This window comes from Octopus sinensis, linkage group LG1 (assembly GCF_006345805.1).
Source record: "Octopus sinensis linkage group LG1, ASM634580v1, whole genome shotgun sequence".
Classification (NCBI taxonomy): Eukaryota; Metazoa; Mollusca; class Cephalopoda; order Octopoda; family Octopodidae; genus Octopus; species Octopus sinensis.
The window spans coordinates 16721986-16742747 of NC_042997.1; the positions used below are offsets into that span (position 1 = coordinate 16721986).

Consider the following 20762-nt stretch of genomic DNA (forward strand, 5'->3'; position numbering starts at 1 on the left):
GATATTCTGTCATCACTTTCCCTATTTGTCTCTGATGATGGAATATCCTATACTCTTGGATATCCCAGAAACAGCTATAAGACTTTGAATTTTTTCCAATAATAATAACGTATATGACTTGAGATGTTTGCCTTGCCTTAACGTTTGTTGTTGTCTTTAATAATTATATATCCACTATATTGGAAATCTGCAATGGCTCTATAACTACCATCTCAGCTACAACCTTGGAGCCTTAGTAATCTATTACAGCACTTACCTAGTGTACCTAATCGTTTAGATCACCTGTGAACTAAACCCCCATATTTTGTGTATATATATACATATACATATATATATATATATTTATATATATATATATATGACATGTACATATGCACGTAATACATTGACCATCCATACCATAACTTAGCGATTTGACAAATAGAGACAATAAAATAAGTACAATACTAGAATTAAGTACTGGGGGTTGATATGATCAACTGAAACACTTGAAGGTGGTGCCCCAGCATGGCCACAGTCTAGTGACTGAAACCACTAAAAGAATAAAAAGAATCCTGCCTTTTTAAGGGTGTCTAGGACTACATTATTTAATGTGTCCTTTCCCTGTTTTTGAAGACGGTGGGTGGGGGTGTAATTTGAGGGAGATTTGACTGTTGTTTCTTGCAGGTTGAGTGATTATATAGAAGCACCCTTGCTAATGTTACTTAATTTTATGTCAGTCTTGACTGAACACGTCTATGATCAAAGGCATTCTAGCCATGACCATCCCGTCTTTTTTTTTTGGAAGTGGGAGGATCTATGACTACATTATTTAATGTGTGTCCTTCCCTTTTTAAGACAGTGAGGGAGATTTAGCTGCTATTTCTAGCAGGTTAAGCATTGTATCTGTTGGTAGTGATTGTGGTAGAGAGTGCTGTGATGCTGTTGAACACCACTGAAATATTGTATTCATGTAAGTTTAAAAATTTTGTTATATAGAGGCAGCACCTATGAAATAAGTATACTCTCCCAGACCATTGAGAAAGATGTGGCTGATGCCCAGCCAAAATGATCAATTGATCAATGTCTGCCACATATGATTCATGTGGTGGTGGTGGTTGGGGAAGGAATAATTACATTTATTCTACTCAAAAGAGTTAACTGGTGATGAGAAGAACATAAAAATTAGACCAGACAAAACAAACATTCAGCATTTTTGATAGAATAGGATTAAAAAGAATTTTTCAATGAAATTCTATTCTTACAACCTATGTTTTAGGGTGTTGGGGCTCTTATTTCATACATACTAACACTGCCATTGTCATTCACATTTTGATTTTTCTTTTTTTCTGAAATATGATTGCATCACACACATCTTTGAAATTTTTCTTTCATTTACTGCTTGTAATGCTTGTTTAAAAAAAATGATGAAAATATCCCACATGCTGAGGGTTATGTCAGGAGGTGTTCTTGCTATTATTATTGTAGTTGTTGATGATGATGATGTGTCTGTATGTTATTTATTTTTGAACCAATCAGAAGCTTTCGTTGCACAGCCAATAATAAAATTAAATATGAGAAAGAGAGGGGGAGGGGTGATGAGAGAATGAGAAAGGAAGAAAGAAAAAAATGATGAAAAATAATACAGATCAAGGGAGAGGCAAAAAGTTAGAAAAATAGAGGAAGGAAAGTGATGGTAAGTTAGGAAAAGAGGGAAGATAAGAGAGATTTTAGATACAGAAATGAATTGTTCATAACCAAAGGTTGGGATAGAATTGAGATGAAAAGGTGAGGAAGGAATGGGGGAAGGGGAGAATGCCTACGAAGTTCTGTCACTACAGCCAGTAGGGGAGAAGGGGAGTGGTGGTGGTGGCTGGGTGGGTAATTTTTCTTTTACCCACTAATTTTCTTCACTTTATTTTCCATAACTGATTTGCAGTGAGACAGTAAAAGAAGGCAAAGAAGAGAAAAAAAACACAAAAAATTTCAAAAAAATTTACACACATTAAAAAAATGTGTGCATATATGTGTGTGAGCATGCATGTGTATGTATGTGTATGTTTGTTAGTGTAAATATGCATTTCAGATTGAAACAAGAGGTTATAATAATATTTAATTTGACATTGTCAACAGTAGCCATTATTGTATTTATACAGTTAGCTTAGTTTTGATTTGATTGGATACTTTACTTTCAGTTTTCAATATGTTACTTAGTTGATTGGTTGGTTGTTGACTGCATATATTGTTACTTGGAGTTGGTATTTATTGAGAAGTTTATTTATATAATTTTTATATTCATTGCATCTGTTACTGGACAAGGATAAAGAGAAAAAAAAAGTGTAGATTTCCATTTGATTAAAATGAATTTTTCTGGGTAATTTTTTTTTTCATGTTCATTATTAGTAATGAATGTCAAAAGAATAGTGGTACGAAATAATTTATGTCGTCGTCCATTTCTGTAAAAGAAAAAAATTGTCGCCGTTTTTTCGTACCTTGTTCACTGATCACTGAGATGTAGCATTGTTATGAGCTTTTCCCTTTTTTCATTTTCTTTTATTGGAAGACTTGAAACACCATTGCAAAAATGGTGAATAACTGAGTCAGGATTATAAGAATGTATGACTTCAGGCCTGTCCTGATGGCGGAGCTGGGATTCGATCTTGGCATACCATTTGAGGTTTGATACTGAGTTCCATTAACTGAAAGGGAAATAGAGAAGATAAATTTCTTCAACGAAGATAGTCATCATACATTTGTATAACTATGCCATGCTATTATTCTATGTAGTTCTTTTGTATCTTGTAACTTAAATATGTCTAAACTAGTAGTTAAACATTGAGATAAAAAAACACTTCTACAACTAATTTTATATTTTATTTTTATTTTTACTTAGCTGGTTGACTTAACCTGGTGCCTGGTTCATCACCATCACATGACCCTTGAGTGACTTTGACTACAGCAGATCCACCATGTTTCCAGTCCTGTCCTTGCATCAATTTCAGAAGCCATGCAGAAGTTAATGGGCACTGTCTTCCACCTTGTAACTAATCCATAATATATATATGCTGAAAACCAGGTTGATAAACTTTTACCCCTAAGATCCACACTTCGTTTCTCACAACCAATATCTATCCTAATCTACCTAATGGCAAATAGGTATCACAAATGTTATAGTTTCCTATAGTAAGTAAAAGTACTGTTTAATTGATGAGTATTTCATTAATTTGCAGATTTAACTCTCAACTTGCAATTACTTTAGAACACATTGGGTCCTGTCTTATTGACTTGTTCTGGATGTATAGCCAAATGAACGCCAAATTCTTCAAGTTGTTGTTCTGCAACTCAATAGATTAAAGAGCAGATCATGTTTATCCTTGCATGAATTGGTGGGGAAGGAGTAGTGCCTATGACTTTTGCTGATCCTCTTAGACCATTAAAATTAAGGTGGCTGATGCCCAGCTTTAACGACTTCAGAAAAAATGTTGGTTTGGAAGTGATGGTTGCAGTAAAGTGAGCTTTATCTGATGATGTGCATGACCTGCCACATGGATTTGACTCTACTTCTGAAACATTTGAAACTCTGACTGTCTCTCTCTGTAACTCAAGTTTGTCTCACACATTAGAACTAGCAAGAAGTTAAAAATAAAAGCCCTAGACTTATGTTCTAATTCTTAACCTCATTTACAATTTCATATGACCAACAACAAATGCAGTGTTGAGCACATAGTCTCATCTGTATATACTATTATATATACATATATATGTATATAAACACACACACACACAAACAAACACACACACACATATATAGAGACCTATGTAATTATTTGTTAATGAAGAACCTCTTCTAATTTTCTAAAATAATCTGAAAAATAATATTTTTAACAATAAAGTAATTAATTTCTTAAGAAACTAATGATTTTCATTAAATAATACATGGCTTAAATATGAATTTTTGTAAACAGTGCTTGATTATAACAGAAAACGATACTTACACACACACACATATAATGTGTGTGTGTGTGTGTATATATATATATATATATATTATATATATATATATTATATATATATATATATATATATATATATATATATTTATCTATACACATACACGCATATACATACATTTACATACACACATGAATTATTAATGAAAGTTGAAATTTCAATTTAAACATTTGAGACTGAAGAAGAACAAGAACCAATTGACAGGAATCAACCAACCCATAGAGGTAAATTTTTCTGATAAGTAAGAGATACATGAATCACTTCCTGTAAATTGGATAATTGTTGTTTTTAATCTCAAATTGTTGTTTGCAAATATATGTGTACATATTATATATATATATATATATTGAAAATAATCATAAATCATTTAGAATCTGTCAATTAATACTAATATGTGGATTAACACACAAATACACACATATATACAAAATATATATATGTATGTGTATATGTATATATATGTGTGTGTGTCTGTAAATATATGTATATATTACATATATATACAGGTATATGTGTGTGTGTGTGTGTATATATATATATATATATATATATATATATATGTATATATATATATATGCACATACATATGTATGCATATATATATGTATGTGTGTCTTGAAGCTTGCTTATAAGCACATCTCCTGGTTTTCTTTCAGTACTGATAAAAAAAAAAATTCCTACCTATACATAATTTAAAAGAATTAGATACATTTACATGCAAAAATTCTTCAGATTCAGTGTTTCTTTATAAAATAGTTTCTATAGAAAATCCTTATGAAGATCCCTGTGGTGCATTTATGAATGCTCAAATATGGGAAAATTAGTGATTAGTCACAAGAAAGATTTTTTTGTTAGAATTCTTTGTATGTAGGAAGATTTTTAATGCAAGAAATTGGAATATTCAGTAAAGAAGTTTCACATGTGGGTGTAGTTAAGGATTGAAGGTATAAATAAATAAACAAATAAATAAATTTGTAATTGTGCATGTATCTTAGTTTGTTATTTATTTATTTAGCTAAAATCTATATTACTACCTGATATGTGGACTGGGATAGGGTGGGAGTTTCTAGAATATTGTGTTTTATAATGGAATTCAATGGCTTTAAATCAGTTCTTTTTTGTAAGTTGGTGGGACATGGGTCAGGTCATATATAGATCAATTCACAGAATATATTATGTGTGTGCATATTGTGCGAGTAGTGTGATACACACACACACATGTGCACGTGCACACATGCATTTTTATTTACATACATACATATATATATATATATATGATGATACTCAAAATTGCATTTATACATATGTACCCAAATTCATATATATATATATATATATGATATATATATATGATATATATATATATATAAATGAAAAAAGAGAGAGATAATGTGGGTGGGATTGATACATTCATTTAAATGTTTACATCACAGATATATGTGTTTTTGAACAAGGATAAAAGGGAAAAAGTATAGGTTTCTATTTAATTGCAAATTTTTTGATAATTTTTTTCGCTTGGATACGCACATGTAATGTGTACTTGTGTGTGAATACATGCATCTATATGTTTATTTTTAGTGCTTATATATATTTATTTATGTTCACTTATGTATGAGCATACATATATGTATTTATGTATTATCTATCTATCTATCTATATATGTGGGAAACCTGGAAGAGTTGGGGCAGCAGGGAACTGTACCAGATTGCCAGAAGTGAGGCTGGGAGTCAGGTATATATAGCCAAGGGAGAAGCAGAAAAGAAGAAGAAGTTTGCCAATGTTCAGTGATGTGAGGACCAAAGAACTGAAGTATTTCGGATTTCAAGACAGTATGTGAGAGAAAATTGATGTTACAGGAGAGAAATGTATCTGCATGGATAATGGTGCACTTGGTTTTAATGCCATTATGAAAGGCTGCTGAATGTGGAGAATGAATGGGAGGAGGAGAGCTTGCCAAATGTTGACCCAGTCAAGGGATAGGCTACCCAAATCGATTGCACCCTGGTAGATAAAGCAATTAAGGATATGAAGTCAGGAAAAGCCCCCGTCCCATCAGGAATTACTGCTAAGATGCTTAAAATACCTGGTGGTGTGGGTTATGGTCTTGTCACCCGTATTGTAAATCAGGTGTTTCAAGAAGGAGTCATGCCCAATGACTGGTGTAGCAGCACAATAGTCAACTGCTACAAATGTAAAGTGATGCTTTAGATAAAAATAACTACAGGATATCAAACTGCTGGATTAGTTGATGAAAGTCACGGAGAGGTTCATAATCCAACTAATTAGGGAGAGAGTCTGCTTAGATGAGATGCAGTTTGGTTTGGTGTCAGGTAGAAGCATCACTGATGCTATATTTCTGGTAAGGCAACTGCAGGAAAAATACCTAGCCAAAGATAAACCCCTATATTTGGCTTTTGTTGACTTGGAGAAAACCTTTGACAGGGTCCCCCAATCCCTTATCTAGTGGGCAATGCTCAATCTGTAGAAAAGGTGTAGGTAGAAACTCCATAAGATGTACCCAGTGTAAGCTGTGGACACATGAGTGGTGCAGCAACATCAAAGGAAGGTTAACCTTCCTTTGTGTAAGGCAGATGCATAGGGGCAATAAACACTGAAGATGCACAGAAAACAGATTCCATCACATGCCAGTGGGAGCAACTAGAAGTAGTTGATAGCTTCTGCTACCTAGGTGACCAAGTCTGTAGTGGTGGGTGGATGCTTGGAGAGCATTGCCACAAGAATAAGAATAGCCTGGGCAAAGTTCAGAAACCTCCTACATCTACTGGTGACAAATGGCCTCTCACTCAGAGTGAAAGGTAGACTTTATGATGCATGTGTGTGTACTGCCATGCTACACGGCAGTGAAACATAGGCCATGATTGTTGAGGACATACATTGAAAGAAATGAAGCTAGTATGTCACTGTGCACACACAACAGAATACAAGCAACCTGAGAGAAATGTTGGACAAGAAGCATCAGAAGTGGTGTGCAAGAGAGACAACTGCACTGGTATGGTCATGTGCTGCATATTGATGAGGAGAGCTGTGTGAAAAAGTGTTACTCCCTAACAGTGGAAGGAATCCATGGAAGAAGGAGACCCAGGAAAACATGGGATGAAGTGGTGAAGCACGAACTTCAAATGCTGGGCCTCACAGAGGCAATGACAAGAGACCAAGAGCTCTGGAGATATGCTGTGATTGAGAAGACCCGGCAAGTAAAGTGAGATCACAGCCATAGCCTATACCAGTGTCGCATAACCAGTCCATTTAAAAAGTATCTTTGAACTGTCAGGCAACACGCTATGCTCGAGGAGACCTATTGAGTCAAGTAAAATCAAAACTCAAAATCAAAATCACAATCAGAATCTCAATCAAATAGAAACCAAAAATAGAAATTGTAGTTGTGGCCAGTGCCAATGCCACCTCACTGGCTCCCGTGCTGGTGGCATGCAATTAGCACCATTCATGCATAGTCTGTTGCCAGTGCTGCCTGACTGGCTTCTGTGCCATTAGCACATAAAAAGCACCATCCAAACATAGCTGATGCCAGTGCTGCCTGACTGGCTCTCATACCGGTGGCACATAAAAAGCACCCACTACACTCTTAGGTTGGTTGGCATTATGAAGGGCATCTAGCTGTAGAAACACTGCCTGATCAGATTGGAGCCTCATGCAGCCTCCTGGCTTGCCAGTCCCCAGTCAAACCGTCCAACCCATGCCAGCATGGAAAACGGACTTTAAATGATGATGATATATATATATAGGTAGATAGATAGACTCATTTAGTTATTTACATTATGTATGGATAGTTGCATTTATATCTATATATGTAGGTGTGTGTGTGTGTGTGTGTAATGCTCATATTAACTGGCATATATTTTTATGTGAACTAAGGATGAATTACAGTTGAATATATTCACACATGCATTTGTATGTATCTATAAGCATTCTAATAGCTACATGAGTGTATTGCATATTAAACACACATATATGCAAATATGTGTGCATCTGTTAGTACACACACACATATATATGTTTGTATGTATGTGCACAGATGTGTATGAGTGCATAAGAACATTAGCATAAATGTAAATAGGCTCATGTGTGCATGACACAGATGCATAGATGTATGCATCCATATATGCATTTTGTTCTTTTTAAATTGCCTTGTGTTCCCATATTTCTCTGTTCATATAATTTCATTTATTGATAATGTGAGCATACAACCATAGAATACATGTATTATACAGATCTTATACATGTAGTACATGCATATATATGCATTTATGGCGCTTGCCTAATTTATATAAGTTAAAATGTTTTAATCAGTTTCCAGATAATTAAGTTATTTCTTTAGCGCTTTAAAAAAATTTTGTTACTTATTTTGTAAAAGTGAATTAGCACTCAATTAGTTTTATGCAATTTTAACATTCAAGCTTTTTATATTTGTACGTTTATAAGGCATCGAGCTGGGAGGATTGTCAGTGTGGCAGGAAAAATGCTTTGTGGTATTTCTTCCGATTTTGTTTTGGGTTCAAATGCTGTCACAGTTGACCTTGCCTTTCGTCCATTTAGGGGTTGGTAAAATAAGTGCCAGTTGAGCTGTGGGGTTGATGTAATTGACTTACTTCCTCCCCTAAAATTATTGGCCTTGTTCCAAAATTTGAAACCAATATTTGTATACCTGTTGTTAATGCATGGATGTATATTCATGTGTATGTGTGTATGTGTGTGTGAGTATGCATGTATGTGCATGCATGTATGCATGTGTGTGTGTGTGTGTGTGCATGTACATATATGAATATGTGCATACCTACATGTGTATATTGAAAGTGGGAACATAGCACAAGGAAGTGTATGTAAATATCTGAGTATACACAGACATGTTTGCCTGTGCATGAATGCACACTCATTTGCATGTGCATTTGTGTGAGTGCATGTATGTGCATGCGAATACATGTGTGACATCATGCATAGCATATGTGCACACATAATATAAACCATGAGTTAATTTATATTTGACCTCCAAATTTCTCTACATATTAAAAAAAAATCATCCACTGCAAGCCAAACTACATATTCTGTAGTCATAAAACCAATTTAGCTAAATATATAAATGCCAAATTTATATATATGTACAATTACAGATTTATTTATTTATTTATATTCTTATTTCTTAACTATACCCAGAAGTAAAATCACTTTAGTGAAATTTCCTTTTTTTTCCATTAAAAATCCTCCTACATACAAAGAATCCCTGCAAAACATTTTTTGTCACTAATCATTAGTTTTCACATTTATAAGTTTACCATGGGTGCTTTCATTGGAATTTTTTAAACTTTGTCATATGTTTATGTGAGGAGCTAGAATTTGTGTCAAGTTGTTTTTAGTGTTGCTGAAAGAAAATCAAGTGGCATGTATATATGCAAGCTTCAAATATCTTAATGCCAATCACCAAATGATCAAGATGAAATTTTATGTAGCAACTTCCACACACACACACACACACACACTCACATACTTTTCATGCAAAATTTCATGTATTTTGAGAGACATTGTTTTCTTTTTGTGCCCAGAATGAAATTATTTTTACATGATTCTCTTTCTTTACTTACCTTGTTCTAGAGAAAGAAAAGCTGAATCTAAAAGAGATAATAAACATAAAGAGCAAGCAATTTGTATTAAGCATCATGCAGCGCAATGGGAGAACATGAAGTTCATCGTGGCTTGAAAAACATGCAGTTTTAATATAGCAGATAGAACGTAGGGTAGTTCACTCTATTAAGACAATGATTTAGTGATAAAATAGGATAAATCATTGTACATTTTTGATACTGTTCATAAAAAGACCTTAACAATACAATATTCATTAAATATGGTGGGTGATATATTGAAATAGTTTAATCATGTAATAGATGAGTTCCCTTAAACAAATCATGTGAGTTGCTGGATGAATTGATTGGGGAACACACCTATTAACAAAAGGAATATAAAGTAATGTATCAAAAAGATGTGAATGACTGATGAAGAAATGGTGCTGTCATTACAAGGCTTGATTAGAAGAAAAAATTCTGTCTAATAAGGCGTAAGACTTAAGAGGAAGATTGGTTGATATTTAATAAGGTTTAATTATTTCCTGTATTAGTAGTTAAGATAATGTTACATACAGATGTGATGGTTAAGCATCTGCAAAGCTGTTTTTTTTTCTCATTAGTTATAATATTAATTATTAAATATATTCTTAGATTTGTTTGAGAAAAGTTATAAATTTGCATAAAATGCAAACAGACTAATTTGAACTGAATAAATAGAACACTTTTGGTTTGATCATTTCCTGATAGAATGGCACTGAAGGTTATGAATTAAATATTTATGACATTAATCAAATGTTTCAAATTTATATCAGTTATCACTTTATTACACTACATTGGACAAATAAATATTTATTAAGTTTAAAGGTAAAAGGTTTTGTACAAATAATAGTTAAATGGTTTGAAAGCATCAGCAAAATTCTTTGCAACATTCTTTAATTGTCAAAATATTTCCTGAGTGGAATAAAAAGTCTGGTTGTTGATGCATATTTGAATATTTTAGTATTTTGGTATCAGAAAAAGAAAAAAAATGGAATAAGATAAATATGTGCAACTTATAATTTGTTTACAATCATTGTACTGAGTTTCAACAATATTCATTTTCATCACAGGATCTCATATAATATATATATATATATATATATATATATATATATATATATATATATATATATATATATATATATATTTGCACACACATAAACTCACACATATTCATACTGACATATGTTAGTGGATGGATCTAGAATTGGCTTATTGGTTATTATTGAAAAGATCCAGTATGTATGCACCATACTTAAACTTCCTCATAAGTGTGCAACAAAGATAGGTAGATAGCTAGCTAGATAGATAGAGAGAAAGAGAGAGAGAGAGAGAGAAATAGATAGATAGAGATAGAGAGAGAGAGGAATAAGTACATTCTATGAATTGAATTTGTAATTAATTACCTCTAATTTTTGGCTATTTTATTTTTTGGAAAGTTTTCTGCAAATTGAGTACAGGAAGTATACAAGGAAGTGTATTTCATGCTTGTGCATACAGGTGTAAATTCAATATTCTTTGTTTGTGCATACAATGAATTTATGTCTGTGGTCTGTGTTCATTTTTCATGGAATTACTGGAGTTGTTGACAGAAATCATTGATAGGTGAAATTTATACAATTACAGCAAAAATTTTCGTATGATATCACATAAACCCCATCCTTTCTTCCCTCATATTTCCTTCTGTGTGTAAAAATTTCAATTTGATTCAATCAAATAATTAAATATCTGTTCATTTAACTAGATTTCCTGGAATATATTTGTTAAGTATAAGTATATATATATATATATATATATATATATATAGTCATGAATATCTTCTAAAGAAAATACTATAAAGCAAAATACAATAATATTGAGTAATAATAATCATTATTATTAGTTGACATGTTAATGGATTTTAGAATTACTAGACTACTGATAAGTAAGCCTCTTCATATTTTGTTTGGTCCTAACATTCTAGTCAAATAGTTAACACCAACAAATTTTTGGTCTTGCAAATATATATATATAATGATAATTGTTTCTACTTTAGGCACAAAACCAGTACCTCTGTGAGGATAAATTACTTGATTAAATTGAACTTCCTCTGTTCTTGACTAGCATTTTGACGAGAATGAAAGGCAAAGATGACCATGTTAGGATTTGAACTCAGAATGTAAAATACCAGAACTAATGCAGCATGGCATTCCATCTGATAATTCTAATGATTCTGCCAATCCATGGTTGTAATAATAATAATAATAGTTGTTTCTGTTATAGGTTCAGAACCTGAGACATGGGGGAATGGTTAATTGATTTAATTGACTTTTGTATGCAACTGGTACTTTATTTTATTGACCTTGGGACGATGAAAGCACTGTTGACCTTAGTGGAAATTGAGCACAAAATGTAAAGAGATTGAGCAAGTACTTCAAAACACTTTTTATGACACTTCCAATGATAAAAATAATGATTGTATTTAATACTGGCACTGGGCCACAAAAATTGGTGGTGAAAGAAGTAGTCTATCGAATTGAGTGTAGTACTGGTAGTTTATTTCATCAATCCCTAAAGGATTGGCCTTAGTGGGATTTGAAATCAGAAATGTAAAAATGGCCGAAACAAATTGTGCAAAACATTTCTTTCGGATACTTGGTCCAAATACTTGCATTCACTAAAGATACCTGAGGGCCAGATGTTTATATAAAATTGGTTGATAGATTTAATGTACTACACAAGAGCAGATGTGGCCCCTCTGCTAGGTTTCCATACAATTCCAATCTTCCAAATTCCACTCACAAGATATTAATGAGCCTGGGGTTATGGTAGAAGACACTTGGTCAAAGTGTACCATTTTTTTGGATGTGACCAAAAAGTATGTAGTTGAGAAGCAAATGTGTTAGCTACATAATTATATCACAAAAGACAAAGTCATTTGAGCAGTTCATGTCACATTCCTGGTAATAATCCCTGCTAATTCTCCCCTGGTTTAATTTGACTTTTAGAGTTACAACAGAGTTTTTTTTTTACCAGAGTATGATGAAGATATTATTCACGTGACATACAAATGAATCAACTACATAATGATGCTGTAGTGAAGTTTTACTAAATTGTAATAATCTTGCATCAAAATAAGTTATACTAACAGTTAGACATTCAGAAATATATTAAAAAATCATGTAGCTATGAAAACAGAAATACAATAACAAGAGGAAGTAAATTATAATTGTTTTGAAGAAGTTTTATTTTGATTCTTGGTCAGCAGAATATTATGATCCTTTCAGTTCCTGAATTCTGACATATAATTCCAGTATGATAAATAAATAAATAAATAAAATTCAGGTTTACATAAACAAAATTTTTTAAAATTATAATGACAACAGTAACCTCCCCCTCGTTATTGACCTGTGTAACAATATTGTCTTATGATACATGACTGCTGAAAAAATAAAAAGATTTACAACTCATTCTTCACGAAATGTTGTCTACATTTAACATAATGTTAAATTTAGACAGGAAATGGTAAAAAAACCAATGCTATACATTTAGTGAACAAACATGCAGTGATAGGAGAATGGTCACAGTTGCAGTTTGTGAAGATTATTTGTCATATAAACAATCGGAGTGTTAACATTAATGAAAATGGTGATGATGTTTACCATGACAACATATTGCTACGTGATGGTGATATTGGCTACAATAGCCATATATTCATTTCAAGGTCCACAATAATTCTTTAAATAAGACTCCATTAAGATAAGTGCAAATAAATAAACAAATAAATAATAAAGATTTCAAAAAGTTTATAAAAAGGAATTTCAAAATGGGTGATAATAGATATTGCAGGATGATGTGTTTTCTTGGGTTTGGTTGCAGGGAGAGGAGTGTTTTATCAAAAACCTCATACATGAACATGCCCCCTCCTCTTTACCTACCTTGGAAAGCAGTTTGAACTTCTAAAACTCTGCTGGATGCTTTATCACCGACGTTATTCTGAGCAGCCACACGGATTTGATATCTTGTCCCTGGTTCCAGATAACCTAAGAGACTCCACTTTTTCCTCCACAGATATCGTGTAGCTTGCCACGATTCATCACCTACCACCCAAAACAGTTTGAATATTCAGAAAGTTTGCAGAAAGTTTGTTTGTGGTAGAAGCAGAGATGTGCACCAGCAGTGGTGGTGGCAGCAGCAAAGTGGTTGTAATAGTAGTAGTATTAGTAGTGGTGGTGATGGATGTAAAATGGTAAGAGTAGAAGAAAAGAAGAGTATCAGACTTGACAAGAATGTTTTGGAATTTATTCATAATTTTTCTTTGGATTTTATTTATTTTATTTTATTATAACTTTAAAATGCAAGAACTTAAACTTTTTTTTTTACTTTAGTTATAATTAAATCACAAATTAAAGTAATTAATTGGTTAATGCTAAAGTGTTTCTATAGTTTATTTTTTTAAATTTATTTATGTATGGATAAAAACATATCTATTTTTTCAAAGATTACATTGATAAAGTTTAACATAGATTTCAAGAAGATTTTATGTACTACAAAGTATTTTAATTTTTATGAACATATTTTAAATAAAAAAAATTTCAAATATAAATAACTGAAAATGCATTAAATTATCAATGATTTGTTTGTTACTGATTTGCTTATTTTCTTCACAAATTAATTTCATGCAACTGTCTTAATTTAAACAAGTTTAAATTATGATTTATTACACTTTAAACATTTCATGTGGTAAGTTGAAATTCTTTAGTGATGCAAGTTTTACAAATCATTTGCAATCATTTTTCCAATTAATCTAATATTATGTTTCATTGCTTGCCTAACTGTTGAGTCCCTAAGTTAATGTATATATAAATAAATACATATGTGTATACTTGTTGCAAATACATACAAGTTATTCCAGTGTTTCTGCATTTTCAAAGGAATATGAAATAGATTATCTTGTGGGATTTAAATTTTACTTCAGTTATTTAATGTTTGGCTTGCACAAAACTACTGATTTGTCTATTAGGCATTCTTTGAACTAAAATGAGCAATGAGATTAATGTTCTTTATAGTATATGAAATACCAAAAAAACCATCACCGAAAACTCCTGAGCGAAGCTCTTCTATGTTTTGCACATTATCAATTGTAATATCAAATAATACAAGCTTCTATATTAGTTAATCTATCTGCTGATAAAAATTTCAGAGGTAATCTGGAAAAATAGTTTGAAAACATTCGGTTTTGCTGTAAGAGTTATCTCCCCTATCGATAGGCAAGATATGAATAGAGAGAGAGAGAGAATGAAAAATTTATCTCGTTTCGCTATATTTATATATTTCTCAATGTTTAATAAATTAATTATATGAAACTTCTCAAAGTATCTATATATATTTTAAGTTACCTTTCATTTACATACGTTCGTCATGTATGTATGTATATATATATATTATATATATATATATAACATTATTGTGAATTGAAGAAATGGAGCTGAACGCAGATTGAACAGAAATCGTTTTATTTCATTCTACACGTGTTTCGAAAGGCACAAATTACCAAAATCCGATTGAATAATGGGACCATATTGTGCCACATTATAGAATTATATATATATATATATATATATATATATATATATAATATATATATATATATACATATTAATTATAAACATTAATTCAAGTATAAATAATATTTTATTTACAAATACTTTTGAATTGCTCCGCGTTTTCTAGAGGGGAACATTGATATCCGCTGATATGCTGTATAATTGTGGAAATGTTAAATTTCTTCCCTGTTTTCTACTGATTGTCCTCTTTTCCGATGACTAAACTCGATAATTGTTTCTTAAACAATAAATTGAAATTTACTCTTTGATACATATTAAAGGAAAACGAATAACTTATTTGTTTCTAAATAAATAGAAAAGTTGCTTTAAACCAGATAATTTATTCATATTATGTTTAGTTGCATAATTGAAAATATGTAGAACTCAACAGATTTTATATAGACAATAAAAAATCAAACAGGGGAGGCAAATCTTACAAATATATATATATATATATATATGAGTTACTTCCCTGCGGAAAATTGTCACCGACATTTTTGCTCGGTTCTTTTAGGACTATTTGACATACTGTTTTCATTATGACAAGAATTTCAGAATTATTTTCTATGCAATGTTCTGAATATCCTATTTGAACCTAGGATATATGATTCGTTGAAAGTTAGAATGAAATATATTTCCTATTGAAAAGGTTGTAAGACCCAATGAATATTTTAGAAAAATAAAAAAGAAATAAGTGGAAATTTTACCGGTGAGTGTGTTAAATTATAAGGCACTAAAAGAAAAAGACTCTCCCCAACACAACAGAACATTCCTAAATAAGTTATACTATTTATTTTCCTTTTATTTAATTCCCCCTCTCTCTCTCTCTCATATATATATATATATATATATATATATATATATATATATATATATATATATGCATACATGCATTACAGACAATATTTATTTGTAGTTTCTCTTATAATTAGAATAATTAAAATGAAGATTGATAATTAGATATTTAGATATTTTATACATTCTTAAAGGTTATTATTATTCATTATTATTATTATTATTATTATTATTATAAATTAGACTTGTCTTGATATTGTGAGTGGTTTGCTTTAATTTTTCGGTTCAATATCCTCATAATGATTTTTAAATAGCTTTTAATTTCAGGAAATGATTCTTAAAAGGAAAAAACACAAATTAAATCATATATTTTCTTTATATATTGCTTTTTATTTTAATTTGATTTTATAAAAAAACAAAAAAACACTTAGACTTGTGGTGTTTTAAGGAATTAACTCATAATTTGACTTGTCATTGAAGAATTTGAGTCAGCAAATATACAAATATTGTTTAAATTAAAAAAAAAGTATTTGTTTGTTTAACTTGCAAAAGTTTTGTTTGTTTTAATATCTGTATTAATTGATTGATAAAACACCAAGAAGAAAGAAATAAAATGTACCAAGAAAATTAGTGTGTTAGTGTAGAATAGAAATTCTTGTTTGGAAAGAAAGTAAGAATAGATAGATAGATAGATAAAGAGAGAGAGAGAGAGAGAGAGAGAGAGGGGGAAGGGTAAATGGGAGGGTTAGCAACAAAATTTAGATATTTATTTATTTATTTATTCTTATAAACAAACTTGTTTCTTCATAATTATCAACATTTTCTAAAATTTTCTGAAAGCATATATTGCTAGGTAAAACTTATTCAGGACGACAAATATATGCTTATCGAAATAGGTGAGGATGTATTTATGTGTGTTTATAAGTGCATGTGTATGTGTGTGTGTATGTATATATATATATATATATATAATATATATATATATACACACACACATATATGTAATCACATACAGGCAAACACACATGCATGTAAAAACATAATATTTCTACGAAATTATTTATTATAAATAGACAAATATATACCTTGGCTAAATTCAAATGACTTTCTAAATTCATAAAGCAAGTAGAAAGTGAAAATGTCATTTATTTAAATAATGGTTTATAAACAGTAATTAAAAGGAATGTCATTAATTGCATGTGGCTCTCCAAGGTATTATGTGCAGCTCCTGAAATAATCTTGTGTTTCAGTGCTATTTTCCCTAATATGGTTTTAACATCCTGCCATCTAGAATTTTTTCCAAATAACAACTGAAAAATAAGAACTCAATAAAATCCTTCAATGAACACAGATTAACCAGTGTACATTTTTGAGTAAAATCATGTAGCAGTATATATGTCTTATTTAATATGTGCTATGTCTTTTCAAAAAAATATGCCACTTGGCTACCCTAGGTATATAATAATCATCTTGTATCATTTTCCTATCATTTATGAAAACGTCTCCTATAATTTCAACAGGTATGTACGGGTAGGCCAAGCTGAATTGTTTTTATGGTGATAATTCCTTTTATAATTTAGTCGGATGGAAAAATGCAGTACAAGGATTCAAAAATTGGATGGAAAGAAGGGGAGGGAATTGTCCTCAGATTGGAAATCAGGCTCAAGTGCTTGTCATAGAGAAGACTTTGCTAAAGTCACTGAAGGACTAGGTGCTAAACTAAATGAAGGTTATTTAATTAAGAATATGAACTTACTAATTGGCTTTTCTAATGAATATAATTAAAACTGGAGCTACTGTAACAGTATAATGCAGAATGCAAAAATTTAGCAGCATAACATGGATGCATGTAGATACAAGCATTCTAGCTGTGTTATATTATATTGAGAAGGGATTGCTAAGGACACCTAGCAAACCGGGCCAGGGTGTATGTTCTGTTGTAGCACTATATACAATAAACTTATAATTATTATTATTATTTTTATTATTATAGTTTAGTGTAGATTTATCAATTCATTGCTAAAAATTGTATTAATCTACATATTTTTTGCTTAATATTGTTTAAAAGCAGCCATGATGTCTAGGAAGTCAAATAGTCTGTTCTTAATGATAAAATAGTAGATATTAAAATAAAATAGTAGCAATAATATTAAGTTAGGTGGTTTCTGAGTTTGAAAATATTATTTTCTGAGGTACAACTGACTTCAAGTATATTACTGTTTTTAAAGATAGCATTTGAAATTTAAGATAAGAAATTAGTCTGAAATATTGATTTCTAATATAGGCATACATAAAGCCTTACATTTTGAGGGGGCAGATATATTTGATTAGTACCCAGTATTGAATTGGTACTAGTTTTATCAACTCTAGTTCAGAGAAATTAATTATATAAACAGACATGCTTGCTGGTGAAAATGGCTTTGTGAGTGAAGGTATAACTTGCTTTACTTGATAGGGGTTACTGCTAATGCTAATGGCTTTTCTTCTCATTATGAGCATAATTTCAATTTGATGAAACATTCTATTTAGTTCACTGTCATCATCATCATCACCATTTAACATCTATATTCCTATATTAAGACATTCCTATATTAAAACAAATTCCTAATGTCTGTAAGTATTAGCTGAACTAGATTTTAATGAGGTGGTTGAATAAGACTGAAACATGTCTGTATTTGTTGCCATACTTGCCAAAAATCACACCCATTCCTCTGCTGCATGCACCCGTTTAAGTTTTTAATCAATACAAATTTCAGAGTCCTCTCCTTCCTTTCTTGACAAGAGTTGTCATTAATGTTAAGGATTTTTTTCTCACTAAGATATAATTTTAATTCATTAAATATTATTTTTTATTCTCTTCATTTGATATATTAGCCTGCACTTAACTAGATATAAGGATCAACCAATGCATTAAAGTTGATCTCAACTAACATTGTATTTAAGAAAAATATACTGGGGTGGGGTGGGTCATTTCTTGTTGCCTGTTCCAGTTTCAAAGGTGGACCATAAATGAACATTATAAACAAATAAATATTTATTTATTATTGCCTTTGATTCTTACTGCATTTAGAGTTACTAACTTGTACCTATTTACAGAAAGCTGTACTGAGCTAACCAGAGTTATAAATTTTTGCTGTACAAAAATAAAGTAATGGCCATCACTTGTGACTAAAGATGATACCTATTTAATAGTGTGTCCCACATTAAACTCATCATGCACTGAGGTTAATGTAGTATAAACTTTTATGTACAAACAATTACGTACACTCTACAATCAGAACCACTGAACATTCTTTAATGTTCTGTTATCTATTCCAAACATCAGAAACCTATTCCAAATATCAGAATAAACTCAAACAGTGGCAACTTAAATGTTTTGAACAGAAACACAAGGTGCTAGTAGTACATTTGAACTCAGGGCTCATGAACAGAAATCCAATATCATTTCCACTTGCCCATCATCCTTTTACATCAGAGGTTCTTAGCAAGTGAGTATAGGAATCAAGGGCCAAGGCCAAGAGACTTGACTTATAGTATTGTTACAAATATGACAAAATCCCAATGATTTTGTTTTCAGTTCTGTTCTTTGTTACTGGTATCTAAAATAAAACTAAGCTTTTGAAATGATACTGGTACCTAATAGGATTGCTAATAGTGATGATTTTGACAGCCTGGCAAAGGAGATGCAGAAATATATTGGAAAATCCTTTGTAGTCTAGAATCATAAAGCAGTTAAGAACTTTTGTTCTACATTACCATAATGCAGTGTTTGCAATGGGATGTAAAGCCATAAATCTTTTGACCAATTTTCTAATGCTGTATCAAGTTACCCTGCTGCAATTCTTAAACCTAAACAATACATTACAACTGGTAAGTAATTTTTTTAAAGATGAGGATAGCATCTTTCTTAATTATTAGATTTTATCATAAATATTTCTTAAATTTATGGTATATTGAATTTGAACTCATTTTGATTATTAATATCATTATTACTTGCAATGTGGCTGCTGTCAAATCATCACTCTGTTGTGATTATGCACACAAGTAGAGTAACATAAATTACCAACATTGCCAAATTGATACTAATATGCATTCTATACAATAGATTTTGTTGAAGAAATAAAAGCTTGCAAATGTCTGAAATAATAAAAATTTGAAGAATTCTGCATAAAATGTATGTGAAGTTGGAAACTGGTTAGCAGCTGCCTTCACTTGTACCACTCTCATGTCAGTGCTATTTTTAGTCTATTTTATGATTTCTTATACTTCTTGATAAATGTGATAGGAATTGAAAATATTAGTTTCCTTGTGTCCTTAATTCCATAGTTATTCCTAATAATCACCTGACAGTATTCCTAAGATTTAGACTGAAATAAAAACGTTTATGAAACTAATTTCAGGTTTTATAAATCTTTAAAATAATTCAGAACAAGGCATTAACTTTGTTTCCACTCAAAGTTTCCCCAGTAAATAATATTCTGATTGTCATCATGAAATTATTTTCAGAATTTGTTATTGTCTTCAGTATTTCTACAGAAAATTCTTAGAAGTTTTCTTAATTTTTGTTAAAAATGTTTTCAGAACATTATTTCAGAGAATTATTTTCAGTAAATTATTTTAGAAAATTGTTTCAGCATCTATCTCCAGAATTTTGTTTCAGAAAGATTTTTTGATAATTATTTTGCTGGTTACTAGCAGAAAACAATTTTTGTTTTAAACATTGCAAATATTGAAGAAACTAAAGATGATTGATTTCCT

At 31.0% G+C, this 20762-nt stretch overlaps 1 protein-coding gene across 6 annotated transcripts in view; it reads right to left on the reverse strand.

The window, feature by feature from the left end:
* Positions 1 to 763: 763 nt before the first annotated feature.
* The window catches only part of LOC115216671 (neuroglian-like), an 826540-nt gene continuing 806541 nt past the window's right edge, over positions 764 to 20762 (reverse strand). For 5 of the 6 annotated variants that reach the window (XM_036511459.1, XM_036511421.1, XM_036511285.1 and 2 more), the window contains 2 exons: positions 13542 to 13703; positions 764 to 2678 (listed from right to left, as the gene is read on the reverse strand). In XM_036511459.1, the coding sequence (XP_036367352.1) occupies positions 2533 to 2678; positions 13542 to 13703 (308 nt within the window). In that variant the 3' untranslated portion in view covers positions 764 to 2532. The remainder of the gene's footprint in view (positions 2679 to 13541; positions 13704 to 20762) is intronic. The other variant, XM_036511486.1, reaches the window with a different exon arrangement.